Source organism: Schistocerca serialis, chromosome 4, assembly GCF_023864345.2.
Source record: "Schistocerca serialis cubense isolate TAMUIC-IGC-003099 chromosome 4, iqSchSeri2.2, whole genome shotgun sequence".
Taxonomy (NCBI): domain Eukaryota; kingdom Metazoa; phylum Arthropoda; class Insecta; order Orthoptera; family Acrididae; genus Schistocerca; species Schistocerca serialis.
The window spans coordinates 268,040,154-268,056,433 of NC_064641.1; the positions used below are offsets into that span (position 1 = coordinate 268,040,154).

The window sequence follows — 16,280 nt, forward strand, 5'->3', positions numbered from 1 at the left end:
TCGCAAATTCTGGGAAGAGTGCAAAGAGCTCAGAGGCTATATGTTCAGTCACATCACAAATGTGTCCGATTGGGTTCAGTTCTGGCAAGTTGGGTGGCTAGCACATTAATTAGAACTTGCCACTGTGTTCCTCAAATCACTCCATCACACTCCTAGCCTTGTGACATGTTGCATTATCTTGTTGAAAAATGCTACTGCCGTAGGGAAACATCATTGTCATGAAGGGGTGTACGTGGTCTACAACCAGTGTATGGTACTCCTTGGCCTTCATGGTGCCTTGCATGAGCTCTACTGGACCCATAGATGCCAACCTGAATGTTTTCCAGTGTATAATGGAGCTGCCACCTGCTTGTCTTCGTCCTGCAGTGCAGGTGTCGAGGAGCTGTTCCCTTGTAAGATGATGGATTCACACCCTCCCATCATCCTGATGAAGAAAATATCATGATTCATCAGACCATGTAATGCTCTGCGACTGCGCCAAAGTCCAGTGCTGATGGTCACGTTTCTATTTCAGTCATATTTGCCAATGTTGTGGTGTTAACATTGGCATGTGCAAGGATCGTCAGCTGTGAGGGCCCATTGTTAGGAGTGTTCAGTGCACCGTGTCTTTAGATACACTTGTAGTCTGCCCAGCATGGTAGTCTGATGTTAGTTCTGTCACAGTTCGCTGCCTGTCTTCTTTTACCAGTCTGCACCGCCTATGATGTCTGACTTCTGTAATAAGGGGTAGCTGCCCAACCCGCAACGTCTGGACATGGTTTCACCTTGATTTCGCCATGTGTTGAAGACACTCACCAGAGCAATCCAGGAACACTCGACATGTCATGCAGTTTCCAAAATGTTCATGCCGAGCCTCTGGGCCATCACAATCTGTCCTTAGCCAATCTCAGATAGATTGCGCTCTGTCCCCCACTTGTTGGCCTTGCGTCATTGGTACTAGTCTCAACTGGTGGTCAACCTGGTCCTGACTACTGTTTTTTTCCCCAGATGACAGAATTTTTTGGAATTTGCTTGTTCCATCTGAATGATAACTCTGCTTTCTGTTTGAAGTTACACCTGGTAATAGAAACTCAACCCACTACTACATTATGTTTATCCATGGTGTATACACTCCGAGACAACCGGGAAATCTGGGAGAAACCCGGGAATTTTTTTATCAGGGAGAAAACTGGGAAAAATCTCACCCCTCCTCTCATTCATATTTTGTTGACAACACAGCTTCTCTCGGACATACCCAATTAGTTTTGAAGGTTTTTAATTTGCTGAAACTATGCTAATAAACTGCTGCTGTTGATGATATTGTCATAAATATCCTCAAAAATATTATGAAACTTGCTTCTCATGATACAGAAAAAGCATTGACTTGCAAATAGACACAATGAAAAGAGTGCCAAATGTTGAGCTTTTGGACAAAAGGAGTCATCTTTTGGAAATAGAAAAACACACACACACGGCCACTGCCTCTAACCATTGTGACCCAATACCCAATAAGAATCTCTTACCCATAACTGGAAAAAAAACAAGCTTTTTCAACTGGATCTTAAAAGCAGTGATTCTGCTAACTAGCTCCACAATATCAATGTATGATATATTTTGCATAAAAATTAGCAGGAAATTTTTCAACAGAAGATACAGATTTTTCAGTTAAGCCATTTCCTTACAGGTTATTTGTGTGAGATGGAGAGGTACGATACTGTATATGTGAGATCTGTTTTCCATTTCTCTTATTATTCCATTGTATACTGCCAAGTACTTTAATTCAAAACAGTTTCTCTGCACAGATCTTGTATGTCTCACATTCAGTTATCTTTACAGTCACCCTCTTCATCTTCAAGGGAAAAGCTTCTTTTCCTCAGCAGAAGATAACTACACCATGTGTTACTTACCTTTTTTGCTTGATTCCTTAATTGTCTCCCTTTAACTGCAAAACTGCTTTGGATGGACATAGAATAACAAAGTTTTTTCTGGGTATTCATGCACTTCATCTTCACATGTCTGTTTAACATTATTTTCTAAATCGGGTAGCAAACTCAGAGCTACATCAAGAACAGCAATCTTTCCTTGCAGTGACTGGTTTGTACAGTCCAATTTTATTAATACTTGGGAGCAGCAAATGTGCTGGGTGGAGATGCAAGTAAATTTACGTGCCTTTTTTGCTTGATTCGTTAATTGTCTCATTTGGCTAGAGTCCTCAGTCATCAAACAAGGCAAAAATTGGAAGCCAGCAGTCAAATAGCATATTTGCTTCAGCCCCTGCTCACCAATCTTTGAGAGCCTACAATACACTATTGAAGTAGCAGCAGGTACTCCATTGTTGTACATGAGTGTCTTATGTAGGTGGCTTCTGTGGAAAGTAGGCACACTGTTGCCACGTAAGCTAAACTGTGGTAACAATAGATTAGTTCAGCAGTAGTCATTTCTTTATGATGCTACTTGGATAAAATAACTTTTTAGAAATGACACTGTGAAAACAGCATTTATGTTCAGTTGCAGCCCAAGGGAAAAGCTTCTTTTCCTCAGCAGAAGATAACTACACCATGTGTTTGGGAACTCACGCATCTCTCTTGGTTAATGCTTAAACTATCTTTCTTTCTTGCCATTTTTTACCAGTGTTTGTGCCCCCTCTGTGTTTGTGTCCTTGACGGGGCCTATCTTGCCACCCTTTTGGTGTCATCCTGCTGCTGTGTGCACAGAACTTTGAAACACTTGCAGACCTATAACCATACTTAGTACACATAGGGCTTACTAGCTAGGAATAAACGGCATGGAAATAAGATACCTCAAGCACTGTTTGGGTTGTGAAGTAGGTGACACTAAAAAATTAATAAAAAAAAAAAGAAAAAGGTGTTAGTTTCAAATCAAGTTTTTGGTTTTGCTAGTTTGGTTGATGATGGCCCTGATGATGTTTCAGCCTTGGGAGTGATAGAAGGGCTGGAAAGAACGTGACTTGTAAAAAATAATGGAAAAGAAGTGACATTAATATCAGATCCACTATTTCTGGGTTTGCTAGACTGATTGTTGACAGATCCTATGATGAATGGAATGTTTCATGTGATATATACTGATGAAATGTTCTTGAGCATCCAGCAGCTTCAAGTGATTAAAAAAGCATGGGCTTTCTGCTGAGTGCCTTTCAGCCACTGTCAAATGGTGAGTATCACATGATTGCTGATGCCACACTACCATCTGTGACGTAACTGGTGCCACTCCAGTACCATATATGGTAATGTTTTCACTGCACACCCACCACATCCACTTCAAATTTCCAATGGCCAGGTCCCAAGCAGTGCTTCATGCAGGCCACCATCTTCATTGAGAGTGTTATCAGAAATTTATATCTTGATGGTTCTTTCGTAACACTATCCCAAAAAACATTTATCAGTTTAAAAATAGATGTCTCAGTGAATGCAATTCAGGATCCTCATGCCAGAGGATGTTCTGCTATCACTGATTTTTCAGAACACTGTAGGCAGAAACACCTCTCATGTTCTAAACAGCACTGTTCAATAGCTTGCACAGTCTGTCTGACATAAAACTATCCACACCACACAGAAATTTGTGGATCCTTGTGTTCTGATCCCCACATCATCTTTCACAGGCTTCTTGCGTTGTCAAACTTTTTCTGGATGCCTAAAAACTAAATCAGTTTCATGCTTCCTTAAGAACTGACTGATCTTTCTTGTTACCAACATCATCCATGACAGCATTAAGTTTACAAAGGAGATAGAGACAGATGATGCCTTGCTATTTCTTCGCATTCTCATCCATTGAAAAACAACTGGGTATCTCAGCCATAGTCCGTACCAGAAACCCACCCCCACAGACCAGTATCTGTTCACTACCAGCCACCAACACCTGTCACAGAAACATTGTGAGCTAAAGACCTTGATACGTTGAGCAGAAGCTATTTCAGATACTGAAAACCTACTGAAAGGCTGAGCCACTTATGGAAAGTTTGGTATCCATACAAGGTGTGACAGTGCCGTGAACCATCTCTATTGGCTCAAATGTATGAAACGATGGTGGCCTGACAACAACCTGGGAGCTAAATTCAGAAGAGGGCACATAACTCAATGTGCATGTTGATCTCTGAGGGAGCAGTGTCTAAACACTGTGTAGAGATCAAATACCGAGGAAAGCACAGCACGAGACCATTGCAAATGACTGATAACTGAGAACATGAAAACAGAGCACCACGTGGGGCAAACACTTGGTCTTCAGGCAACTGGGTCAGTGTCTCTGCCCTTGTCACAATTCACCCACTCTCCCTGTGGCACTGTTCTGTACTATTCTGCTGTGTTAACCACACCAGCCCTCTGCATCCATATCAATGTCTGCTGGAAGAGATACGAGTTCCCCACCCCATGAACAGGCCATGTCAGGCCGAAAATGGCCTGGTTTGTGCTGTACCTCTGTTGCAATACCAGAGAGGGAAGGTGATTTCTTGGCAGCAGATCGACACTGAAGGAAACAACACCAACATCACCTACTCCATCAGAAGGGCAGAAGACTGCAGTAGATGGGGTTATGGTTGGTCCACTGTCGTGAGCAGGGCGAAAACTCCATTGCTGTTTAGCAGGGCAAAGAGGGTACTGGTTCAAATTCCATGGGCTCCACAGTGTTAGGCACAGGAACTAGCCCCTCAGTAGCCTTATATCGTGGTCAAAGATAGAACGGCAGAGAGTGCAGATGGGGTGGCAGTGGGAGCCTCTTCTGGAACAAAGGCACAACTGACCCCATCACCCAGCTGGCTTTCAGACTGTGATGTCGAAGGACCAACAGATTGTAGCCACAACTGATTGGAATAAAGGATCCTGACTGACATGCATCACAAACAGCTACTTGGTTTTGTGGTCCCCCACTACATCTGGCAGCCAACCCTACTGCCATCTGGAACAATGGAAGCACTGTGAGGAAAACATGATGTACTGCGACAGTCTGGGATGTGCGACTCAGGGTGCAACAAGCCAGATAGCTGGCACCCATGCAAATGTTCCACTGGACTACACCCATTAATCAGTCTTGCCCAGCATGTAGCAAGAAAACTTGACAGCACATCATATCAGAATGAGGAAGACGTGGACTTTGTGACTCAGGTCTTGTGTGTACACACACAGCCCTCCACCTCTGAGTTAGATGACAGATGAAACGGAGGGTAGACGTGCTGATACCACATACCATAGCAAATATAAAAATCTTCAAGCTCCAGCAACATAAATTGCTGAACATTATTAGATACAAGCATCTCATGGGGGAAATTGATGCGGTGGCACAACCTGATTTTCTGCATACGCTGCACAAGCCCACACAAGATGTTCAATATCATGATTGATTATTGGCCAGTAGATGAGACAGCATGCAAAAACCTTCATATGAGTCATATCTCAGTGTGACCCATCCAGCAGCTGGAGTATGCAACACCAGAGGGATGACCACTTGATAGATTTGCTCCTCAATGCTGAGTTGATAACAAACGGGGAAAAAATGCCACCACACCAAGTCTTTTCTGAAAAAGTGCACTCTGGCCAGTCCATGTAGACTGCTGAAATGGTTTTCTGGAAAAGCAGGTGTGGCCATGGCAGTCACGATCTCCTGTGCCATCAAAGGAAGATCCAGCAATGTCTGTTGCAAGGTATTGTCCAAGGTGAAAACAAGAGCCTCCTGTCAGTGAAACTCTGGATCCAGTCTTGCTGGCAATCACAATAGAGTATCTGCATTTGTGTACTGGAAGGTGAACTGGTATCGAATGTCAGAACAATAATTACTGAGGAAGAGCACCTACCACTGTAATCTGTGGGCAACCCTGCCTGGCAGCTTGGAATGAGGGCCAAATAATGAAACCAGCAACTTGGGGTTGGTGATGAGTAGGAACATTGTCCCATACAAGAAAACATGACACTTTTTAAATATGAAAATAACAGCCAGTGCCTTCTTTCTCACCTGTGAATAATTATGTTGTGCGATGAGAAGCACCTTGACGTGTTAGCAGTGGGCTGCTCAATGCCATCCGGGTTCTGATACGACATGACCACAACAATGCCATACTGGAATTCATCACAGGCCAGGGTTAAAGTATTACCCAGTGTAAAAGAAACCAAACAGAAAGCAGAGCACAAACACTGATGTGTGGAAAAGCCCATTGACAGTTGGCAGGCCAGACAAATTTGACACCCCTTTGGTGAAGCTAGTTAAGAGGAAGGCAGACGTTCATGGCTTGGGGAATGAACTTAGCATAATACAAAATCTTGCTCAAAAAGGACTAAAGCTTTCTCAGATTCTTGGGCACTGGCAAGTTGACAATGGCTTTGACGTGCTCTCTGTAGGGATGAGGCCATCTTTGCTGAGCACACGACCTAGAAAATGGACCTTTGGGGAAAAATCCTACATTTTTCCAATTCGCATTGAAGGCCATTATCAAGAAGACATTGGAAAACCATCTGCAGATTCTCTAAATACTCCTCTCACAAGGGGTCCATGATCCAGATGCCACTGAGGTAGTTTACACAACAAGGAATGTCCTGAACCAACTGTTCCAAATATTGTTGATGAATTCCAGGCACAGACAAGCAATTAAAGTGAAAAAACACATAGGGGTGTCAGGCACCAAGAAACTTCAAGAAATTGCAAAAAAAGGTTCAAATGGCTCTGAGCACTATGGGACTTAACATCTGAGGTCATCAGTCCACTAGAACTTAGAACTACTTAAACCTAACTAACCTAAGGACATCACACACATCCATGCCTGAGGCAGGATTTGAACCTGCGACCATAGCGGTCGCGCGGTTCCAGTCTGAAGTGCCTAGTACCGCTCGGCCACACTGGCTGGCCAAGAAATTGCACCCAGCAGCAGGTACTGGTAAGTGATGCACTAGTTGATTCATGAAAAATAATGGCTCCCTGATAACTTCATCACAACCTCTCTAATGTTGGAATTGAAAATAGCCTGCGACACATTGCGCGTTGATCATCTGTTTAAAATCAACACAAAGGCACAAGGGTGCTCTCATGCTTCTGAATAAGCACCAAAGAGGTGGCCCACTGACTTGACGAAATAGGAGAGACAATGCCGAGGTCCTACCAATGCAACACCTCAGCCGTGACATTGCCATGTATGACAAAGGAAATGGGGTGGGAGTGACAAAAGTTAGATATTTCAGACAGCATAAGGGAGATGTGTGCTCGAAATTTGCTCCCACCCCCAATGTATTCTCAAATAACTGGTTGTATGATTATAATAAGGAGTCCAAATCTTGGAAGGGGATTACTGAGACACTAAATATATGTTATCAACTATCTGGAAGCTGAAAACAGAATAGTGTCTGACCCAAAAATATTCTGCACCAATGGTGAATTAGCCATTAACAACATTAGCTGCCATTCCAAATTCTTATACTGTGCAGAAATGGAGAATTGTCCCCTTAAACAAATACACTGTTTACTATAAGACACAATGTGACATTGTGTGTGTTGCAGTGCAGGGCAGCCTATGAACCAGTACGTATCAAAGTTAATGAGGACCTGTGGCTCACCTACTGTCACAAACTATTGGCAAATGGCCTGTTTGCAACATACACCACACATAGCATCTATGTGCAGTCAGTCCCATTGAATATACGCCAAATTAAAATTGGGACAGGACTGCCTGCATGCCCATTGAGCAGAAACAATTGCGGAAGGGCAGTGATGCTGAGAATCTGGAAAATATTGTGAGAGGGGACTACAATTCTTTGATTTATGTGTACCCACTAATCCTGATACATGGTATTGCTGTGATGTCACTGCACAGAAATCATTCACAGCATCAACAAACACAGCGACTCTATGGAAGGCAAGGCTGCCTGGGGTCCCAGAGGGCTATTTACCATGCATGTCTATCTTTGACACATGCCAATTGTTGGAAAGTACATCCCTTGCCACTGCCTTAAGTTTATGTCACTCGGCAATCTTAGCAACTTTGGCTAAAAAAGGGGCCTAGTTTGGATCTCTTGGTCAGATGTTAACTGGACGATCACATCCCTAGTGAGTGAGTCTGCATACAGTGTAGCACGTTGGGGACACTCAAACCAACACTTATGTGAGAGACCTGGGCGGTTGGCAATCCATGCTGCATATGAGTACCCGGGACACATGTGGTGCTGGTTAAACTGTAACAGGTAATTTACACGTTTCTGTTGGCTCATCAAAGCTGACAAATGGTGTGAGGGTGGCAGGACTGGGGGAAGTCTTGTCAATTAGCACCTGGGCTGCAGTCAGCACAGTGTGAGTATGGAGCCATTCCACATTTTGTTTGTTGTTCCTGCTGTAGCTTTTGTTGCTGCTCTTGGAGGCGCAATTGCTCCTTCCAATGTTCCTAAACTGCTGGGTTCATGATGGCCACAGTTCAAGACCATTACATGTGTAAGAATGACCAGTGTCAGCACTTTTCTGTTGATACAAGGTGTGATAACCCAATTTAAACCATGTGAGCTGAAGGTGACTTGACAAGAGGCCTAGAGCTGAGCCCTGGAAAAGAGAATGAAACTCAACATGCAAGTCAATCTACAGGGGAGCAGAGTGCCGGAATACCACATAGAGAAAAAGCACAGAGGAAAATACAACACATGACCAGCATGAACAACTGCTAACTGAGAACATGAAAACAGAGCACTGTATGAGACAAAGACGTGATCCATGAGCATTAGAAATGGTCGGCCAAGCCTATTGTCACTGGCAACACCTGGGTCAGTGGCTCTGTCCAAGCCATGCTTTGCATATGTCATTCATGACAGCATTCTGTACCATTCCCCTGCGATAACCATGCCATCTCATCCGCATCCATCTCAATGTCCACTGGTAGGAATGCAAAAGAAAGTATTCAAGAAAAAGAGCCAGAATAACAAACACATTTCAGCAGCTATTTCACTGAAGGCATGTGAAGAGATGGCCCGCAAGGAGGACATGAAGAAGTTTGTTCAGTAACATTAAAGATTAGCTGGTTTCTAAAGAAGCATCATAACTTTGAAGTGGGCGCAGAGGGGCTGCAACGAAAACATTATCATATATGGCATTGGAGTAGACACCAGTGAGGTCACAGTTGGCAGCAGCACTCATGTGGGTCATTGCCTGACAATGGCTGAGGGCACTTGACTGGAAGCTTCTGGACATTTAACCATATGTTCGACTGTAAGCTTGAGAAAATTTTGTCAGTATATATCATTGTTAAACCATGCCCTCATACTATTGTTTCATATAAGCTACAGTTTCATGGGTTTGATTCTAGCTCACGAATATGTATATTTCAGCTTCTTCGGAGTATGTGTAATTCACTGTTGCTCTACTTTTGTCCGACTTGTCTTGGAAAAAGATTCAGTGTGCAATGCTGACAAATATGTTTGTATAGATTCCAGTTTTTCGGGGGGCAAGTGAATCTTTGGTGGAGAGTCCAGAAAGTAGAGCAGAATTCTATCATGGCTGTGATGGCTTTGGAGATTTTCAATATCCTGATGCCCCAGATCCTGATCATCACATACAGAAAGATCATGCTGTTAGTTTCCTGACCAAAATTACCTCAGAAAGACCAAGTAAGTTTTAGTTTTAATTTATAATTATGAGAAACTCTACTAGTATAGATTGTTTTACTGATTTTAGCTACTTGCAATTTTCAGATGAAATCAGTCTTCTTTGTCTTGGACCTCTTACAAACATAGCTCTAGCAATCCATATGGATCCACACTTTTGTACCAATGTTAAGGAAATGGTAATCATGGGTGGCAACATTGCTGGTAAAAAACTAAACATAAATTATAATAACATTTAATGAAAATTTGTATTTATATTCTTAGGACGTAGATGTGGTTCTTAGTTATTTTATTTGTTTACTTTTTGTTTGATTAGATTTGAGCACTATAAAAGCTAATGATCAAAATAAAATGAGATAGGTATACCAAATTAATGGAAAATGTTCTTGGAAATTATTGCAACAATAGTTATGATGCAATGAAGAATTAATGGTTTAAAGGATGCAAAGATCTGTTTACAGTGCAATTTGTTGGTTTATGTTTGTAATGTGTTAATGTTGATATAAGTAAATTATGAAATATTACAACAGACAATTTCCAAAGGTATTTATATTAAAATTCACCAAAAAATTAAAAAACATGCATAGTATCCTGTTGAGAGACTGGAGAAATCAGCTTTTCTATCGTACTTTTCTATTTGTGTACATAGTGCAGGGTGTTTATAAATGAATGGTACAGTTTTAAAAACTAATAATAAATTTATTTATTACTTTATGCAGGTAAATCTTACAGCATAAGCAGTGGAAACTGTCCAAGTTTTTGATCCATTAATCACAATCTTCCAATATGTGCACTCTTGGACACGCAACACACATATACTCAGTAATCTAATTCTTTCCATACTCAGTGCAGCATATCTTCCATGATGGTCTGCTGTGCACGCATCATCCAATCAAATATTTCCTGAGGGACATGTGTGTGGTTATCATGTATGGTTGGTCGGTAATAACACACACTAATTATCATATATGCATTTATTAAACACCGGGACAGAAAGAAAAAACATGGCAGAACACAAGCTATACACTGAGAGAAGACATAGAACAAAAGCAGTTCAAATAAATAACAGTCAAAGATGGGGTGCTCTGCGCCAGAGATGCCATAGAGGCTTCCCCCTCCCCCGGTAATGCCGAGCAAGGCGCTTGGAGGCTTCATCACTCGAATTCGTAATTTCTGTGCCAGCACGGCGATTGTAGGTGGCAACCGGCGGAAGAAGAGAAGTATGTGCGTGGGAAACTACGCTGCAAGAGTCCCGTGTGTCCAACAGCTACACAGGCGGTGAGACATCAGTCAAAGTCAGGTTGGCAGCATCGGAGGCAGGTTAGCGGTTGTAGGCGGCAGCCAGCGTGAGGAGTATGTGCGTCAGAAACTGTGCTGCAAGAGTCCTGTGTGTGCAATGGCTACACAAGCGGTGACACATCAGTCGAAGGCAGGTCAGCAGCATTGGAGGCAGGTCAACAGTGTCAGGCGATTAACAGACACAGTCTGTGGTTGTCTGTGTAGATGAATTACAATGTGTTTGTGCCCCGGTTACGTCCCGAATAAGGTGGCTGCAAGGCCGCTCACATGATGTCATCATGCAACATCACAAATTCACATGAAGCAAGGTCCTTTTGGGCAAACATAGGCAGGGTGGAGTGAGGGCATGGAAGGGGGGTGCGGAGGTGTGCAACATGTGCATGAACCTGTTGAACCAGAGCAGGAAGATCCATGGTATCAGCTGATCGTGAATCCTCCACGAATTCTGCAGGAAAGAGGAGGGGTTCGCCATACAGAATCTTGGTGAGCGATGCATACAAGTCTTCTGTATTGGCCGAGTGAATGCCCAGCAGGACCCAAAGGAGAGCCTCATACCATAAACCACCTTGGCACATAAACGCGGCCTTGAGAGTGCAGTGCCGCCATTCGACCAGGCCGTTCACCTGCAGGTGGTAAGCCATGGTGTGGAATTTGGCAACACCGCAGAGTTTGCATAGTTGTGCAAAGAGGACAGACTTGAACAGTCATCCCTGATTGGCCGTTGGAGATGGGGGACAGCCAAAACGAGCAACCCACACCGAGACAAAAGAACGAATGATGGTCTCAGCCGTGATGTTAATAAGAGGGACCACCTTGATCCAGCATGTCATGTGGTCGATGTCCAATAAGGCATATCTGTAACCCTTGGAAGTGTGGAGGAGGCCAATGACGTCAATGTGGTCATGCCGAAGGCATCCCTTTGGAATGTCAAACTTGCCTAATGGAGGTTGAGCACGCCTGCTGACCTTGTTGCGCTGGCACGGGACGCACACGCAGGTCCAAGTGCGGCAGTCATGCTTCATGCCGGGCCAGACAAAGCCCTCAGTCACTAGCTACATTGTTGCTCACTTTGCAAGGTGAGCCAAGCCATGCAAAGCAGTAAAGACCCCGTGACGAAGGGCGGTAGGAGCCAGGGGGTGGGGAGTGCCCATAAAGGTGTCACAAAGGACAGGGATCATTGACCAGTGTAGGATACGGGGTTGGACAGAGAGCGATGACTCATCTGATATTAATTGGTGTATATCATGGTCTTCAGCCTGAAGTTGGGCGAGCTCTTCCAGATTCAGTGGTGCGGTTAGCACGCATATGCAGGAAAGGTAGTCTGCCACAACATTCTCTGTGCTGCAGATATAGCACGCATTGGAAGAGCGCTGACAGATGTAATCCATATGGCAGAAATGCCTCAGCAGAAGGTCCTTAGGTGGGTTATGAATAGCATCCATGAGTGGCATGTGATCTGTGTGGATCGTGAAAGGTCACCTCTCGAGGTCACTACGGAAATATTTATTCACCTTGTACACAGCAAAGAGCTCATGGTTGAAAGCCAACCACTTACACTGGCTCTTAGTCAGTTTCTTGAAAAAGAAGTGGAGTGCTTGGGTTGAGTCGGCTGTGTACTGTTGTAAAACGGCGCCTGCAACTGAATCTCTGGCATCAGTAGTGATCGAAACATGGGCCTCAGGGTCAGGGTGGACAAGTGTAGCGGCTTTGGCAAGGGCAGTTTTAACGTTACTAAAGGCACTGAGCATGGGTTTGGTCCAGTCTAACCTCCATTTCTCCATGGTGTTTTTGCTGGAGAGGGTGTCAGTGAGGGCCATTTGGATGGAGGCAGCGTGAGGAATATGGCAGTGGTAACAGTTTGCCATACCCAGAAAACGATGGAGCTGAGCATAATCGTCAGGAAGAGGAAGATCAAGTATGGATTTGACATGAGAACTCATTGGTCAGAGGCCATCAGCAGAGACAGTATGGCCTAGGAAGGTAACTGTTGTGGCACAGAGTTGAGATTTATCATGGTTGATCACCATGCCTTTGGCATAGGGGGCCAAATGGACTGTGTCAAGGTGAACTTGATGCTCCTCAGCAGAGGAGGAAAAGATCAGTATATCATCTAAGTAAGCATAAGAAAATAGCAGATTTAGCAAAATGGAATCGAACAACCGCTGCCACATCTGCGCAATGTTTTTCAATCCATGAAGCAGGTAACAGTATTCAAATAGGCTGAAGGGCGTGATGATGACCGTGGATGCATAGGGCTTTGATGGTATGCCTTGGAAAAATCTTAAACAGAGAAACACTTAGAACCATGTAGTAATTGCGTGAAATCCTGAATATGAGGAATTGGGTAGTAATCATTAATGGTGCGAGGATTAAGGGACCTGTAGTCCCCGCACTTGCAAAAGATGCCGTGTTTTTTAGGAACAAGGTGAATAGGTGAAAACCAGTTGCTATCAGTGTGGTGGAGTGCACCCAAAGCCAACAGATCCTGAACGATTTCCTTGGTGCACAGAAGTTTGGAAGTGTTAAGGCACCTGGCCTTATAACGTACAGGTAGGGTGTCTGTGGTGTGAATCCTATGACAAGTGCCTTTACTGATGGCTGATACTTGCGAAGGAAGGTCTGCAAGAGGGGTCAGGAAGGGGTCCACAGGCAACATTGGTTCACTGACCTTGCTGAACCGGGGCGGTGTAGGCAGTGCGTCGGCTGATGTCAATGATGGAGGATGCGGTGCAGGAGCGCAGCACGGAGATGTGTCTTGTAGAGTCGTCCGCGACGGTGAGGAAGCAACAGCAGGTGGAGGAAAGTTCAACACAGGGGCAGATTGGGAAGAAGGCACAGTAGAGGTGTGTGTTGGGTCGCCTCATTGTGGTTCTGCAGATAGGCGATGTATCGTACGTCATGCGTGTGACAATTCAGCAGAAGCACAGGCAATGCGGGTGCATAACGTTTTGTTCTGGGTGAGGAGTTCGTCAATTTGTGAGCGCACGTCTGACGGGTCAGAGAGCTGTGTAGTAATGTGCTAGAGCAGGGATGCAAATGTGGAAAGTGTAACCAAGGAGGCAAAGAGTGAAGTCGTGCTGAACTCATTTGAGCACAGAACAGTAGAACCAGATGCGTGTCGCAGTGCAGCGGCCTACAGGTGTGGTGAAAGTTCCTAATGATGTAGAAAATCCAACTCGATCACAGGTTCATCCATGTTGGCAATGTGGAATGCCCAAGGAAAAGTGTGGACCAGTATAGGCGAAGCGACATCTTGATGGAACCATGGACCACAATGGGAGAATGATTGGTGGTAATGAAAGTGAGGTTAGCAGGTGAAAGTGTGTCGCCGGCATGCTTGGCTGGGATAACACTAACATTGGCACCAGTCTTTACAAGAAAGGGAGTGCCAGATGACATGTCTGTGGCATATAGGTGTCGTGTCGCTGAATGTTGTGGAGCAGTCATACAGAAGGTGCTGTGAAGGGATGTGGCGGGCTGTGGTACCTAAACATGCCAGCCAGAATCATTTGGGTAGGCACAAGGTGTGCAGCAGTTGCGGGCGGCATCCCCTTAAGTAGCGTGGTACCGGCACAGTGGGTATGCCGGTAGGCTAGGCAGTGTGGAGTGGAAGCAGGCAGCAGCTGTCTTCATTGGGGCCAGTCAACGATTGGGCTGCTGCTCATGCAAGGTTGGCGGCTGTCGTGAGGCTGCAGGCAGTACCTCCTGTACGCTGTTAGGTGGCAGCTCCTGGCTGGCAGCCGAGGTGCCGATGCGAACACGCTGGCCTTTGCCGGCAGGGTGTGGAACTGAAGGTGCAGGCATGCCAACTGAGGGTGATAGAGATGTGTCCATGACAGGTGGTGTCAGTGATGAATGATAGCATAAGCTTGATCTGCCATGCATAAACGAACCTCAAGTGGGTCAGTGTTGTGAGACAGTAGATGAAGTTGTATATCTGAAGGCATTTTGTCCATCCAAAATGTCCAAATTGCGGCATCAGGTAATGCTTGATCATCAATTAGTGCACGTAGGTGCCGCCAAAGCTGCGAAGGAGTGTGGTTGTTGAGATGCTCATTTTGAATAATGTGGTGGATAGCCTCCACTGGAGGACGAGAAAGGTGCTCGATGAACAGTGCTTTCGTCATCGAATACGTGTGCGAGGCGGGTGGTGAGAGAAGCAAATCACTGATGAGGTCCAGATGAGCGAGGAGGTGACTCACCAGGCAGACAGAATGTGCGTTGTTGTCTGAAATGCTGTGGATGTTCAGTAGGTGATCCACTAATGCGAACCAAGTCTTAGGGTTATCTTTTTGCAAAGCAGGTAGCTTGGGGAACCTGCCGGGTAACACATGTTGAGGCAGCACTGGCAGGTGGAGATCTGTGTGAGCGGGGCAAGATGCCTCCGACACTGGGAGTGCAGTAGCGGTGATGGGTGCGATGCTTGAGGTCTGCGTGGGGGGGAGGGGGCGGGGGCGGCTGCATGCAGCACATGGTGTGGAGGGTGTGGGTGCAAAAGTTGGCACGGTGTGTCCAAACTGCATGCCTGATGAAAAGCATGGTGCGGGTGTAATGGCCGGTGTCATCGCAACAGCGGGCAGAAGGCGGTCATGGCACAGCCACGAGGGGGCTGACCCAAAAACCAGCGCAGGTGCAACAGCCGGCGCCATTGCAAAAACTGGCGGAAGGCAGTTGTGGTGCAATCACAATGCAGTGGTCGCCGAAACTGGTTCGGTCGAGGCGACCAGCATTGCCGAGACAATGTGGGGAGTGGGGGTAGGGGAGGGTGGGGGGGGGGGGGGCAGTGCAGTGATACTAGGCATGTGAGAATTTGCTACCCCATGAACAGAAATGTTCGAATCACAGTTCTGGAACTTTGTTTGCACATCAAACCAACCCCAAGATAATTGCGTAGATGAGGGGTAAACCATAATGTCTTTAACTGGATGATCATCCACGATGTCGTTAGGCAGTGTGCGCTGTCCATGTTGTGGCCTTTGTTGTGCTGCCACACTAGACGGTGGCCATGTTGAGCCAGTTAAGGTTAGCTGGCCACCGGCGTGGCCGGGTGTAAATAATTGTTCACTTTTAACCAAACGTGCATTAGGAACACTTGACCACTCGTGGTCACAAGCGCAGTTTATAGGGTGTGGGACAGTAGCACAGAAAGACACTAGTAGATCCATTGTGGCGAGAACAATGTGGGCTGCCACACAAAGTTTGTTAATGATGAAAACAAGTACAAAATAAATCATGATCACACAACGTCAATGTTGGGGTCACCACTGTGGTTATAGTGTATGGTTGGTCAGTAATAACACACACTAAGTATTTTATATAATTTATTAAACACTGGGACAGAAAGAACAAACATAGCAGAACACAAGTTGCGTGCCGAGGGAAGACATACAACAAAAGCAGTTCAAAGAAGTAAGGGGCAGCCAG

The 16,280-nt window shown here is 45.2% G+C and overlaps 1 protein-coding gene across 4 annotated transcripts in view; it reads left to right on the forward strand.

The window, feature by feature from the left end:
- The window catches only part of LOC126473794 (uncharacterized), a 76,813-nt gene that overhangs the window by 42,336 nt on the left and 18,197 nt on the right, over positions 1-16,280 (forward strand). For all 4 annotated transcript variants that reach the window (XM_050101067.1, XM_050101068.1, XM_050101070.1 and 1 more), the window contains 2 exons: positions 9,380-9,560; positions 9,645-9,761. In XM_050101067.1, coding sequence (XP_049957024.1) covers positions 9,380-9,560; positions 9,645-9,761 — 298 coding nt within the window. The remainder of the gene's footprint in view (positions 1-9,379; positions 9,561-9,644; positions 9,762-16,280) is intronic.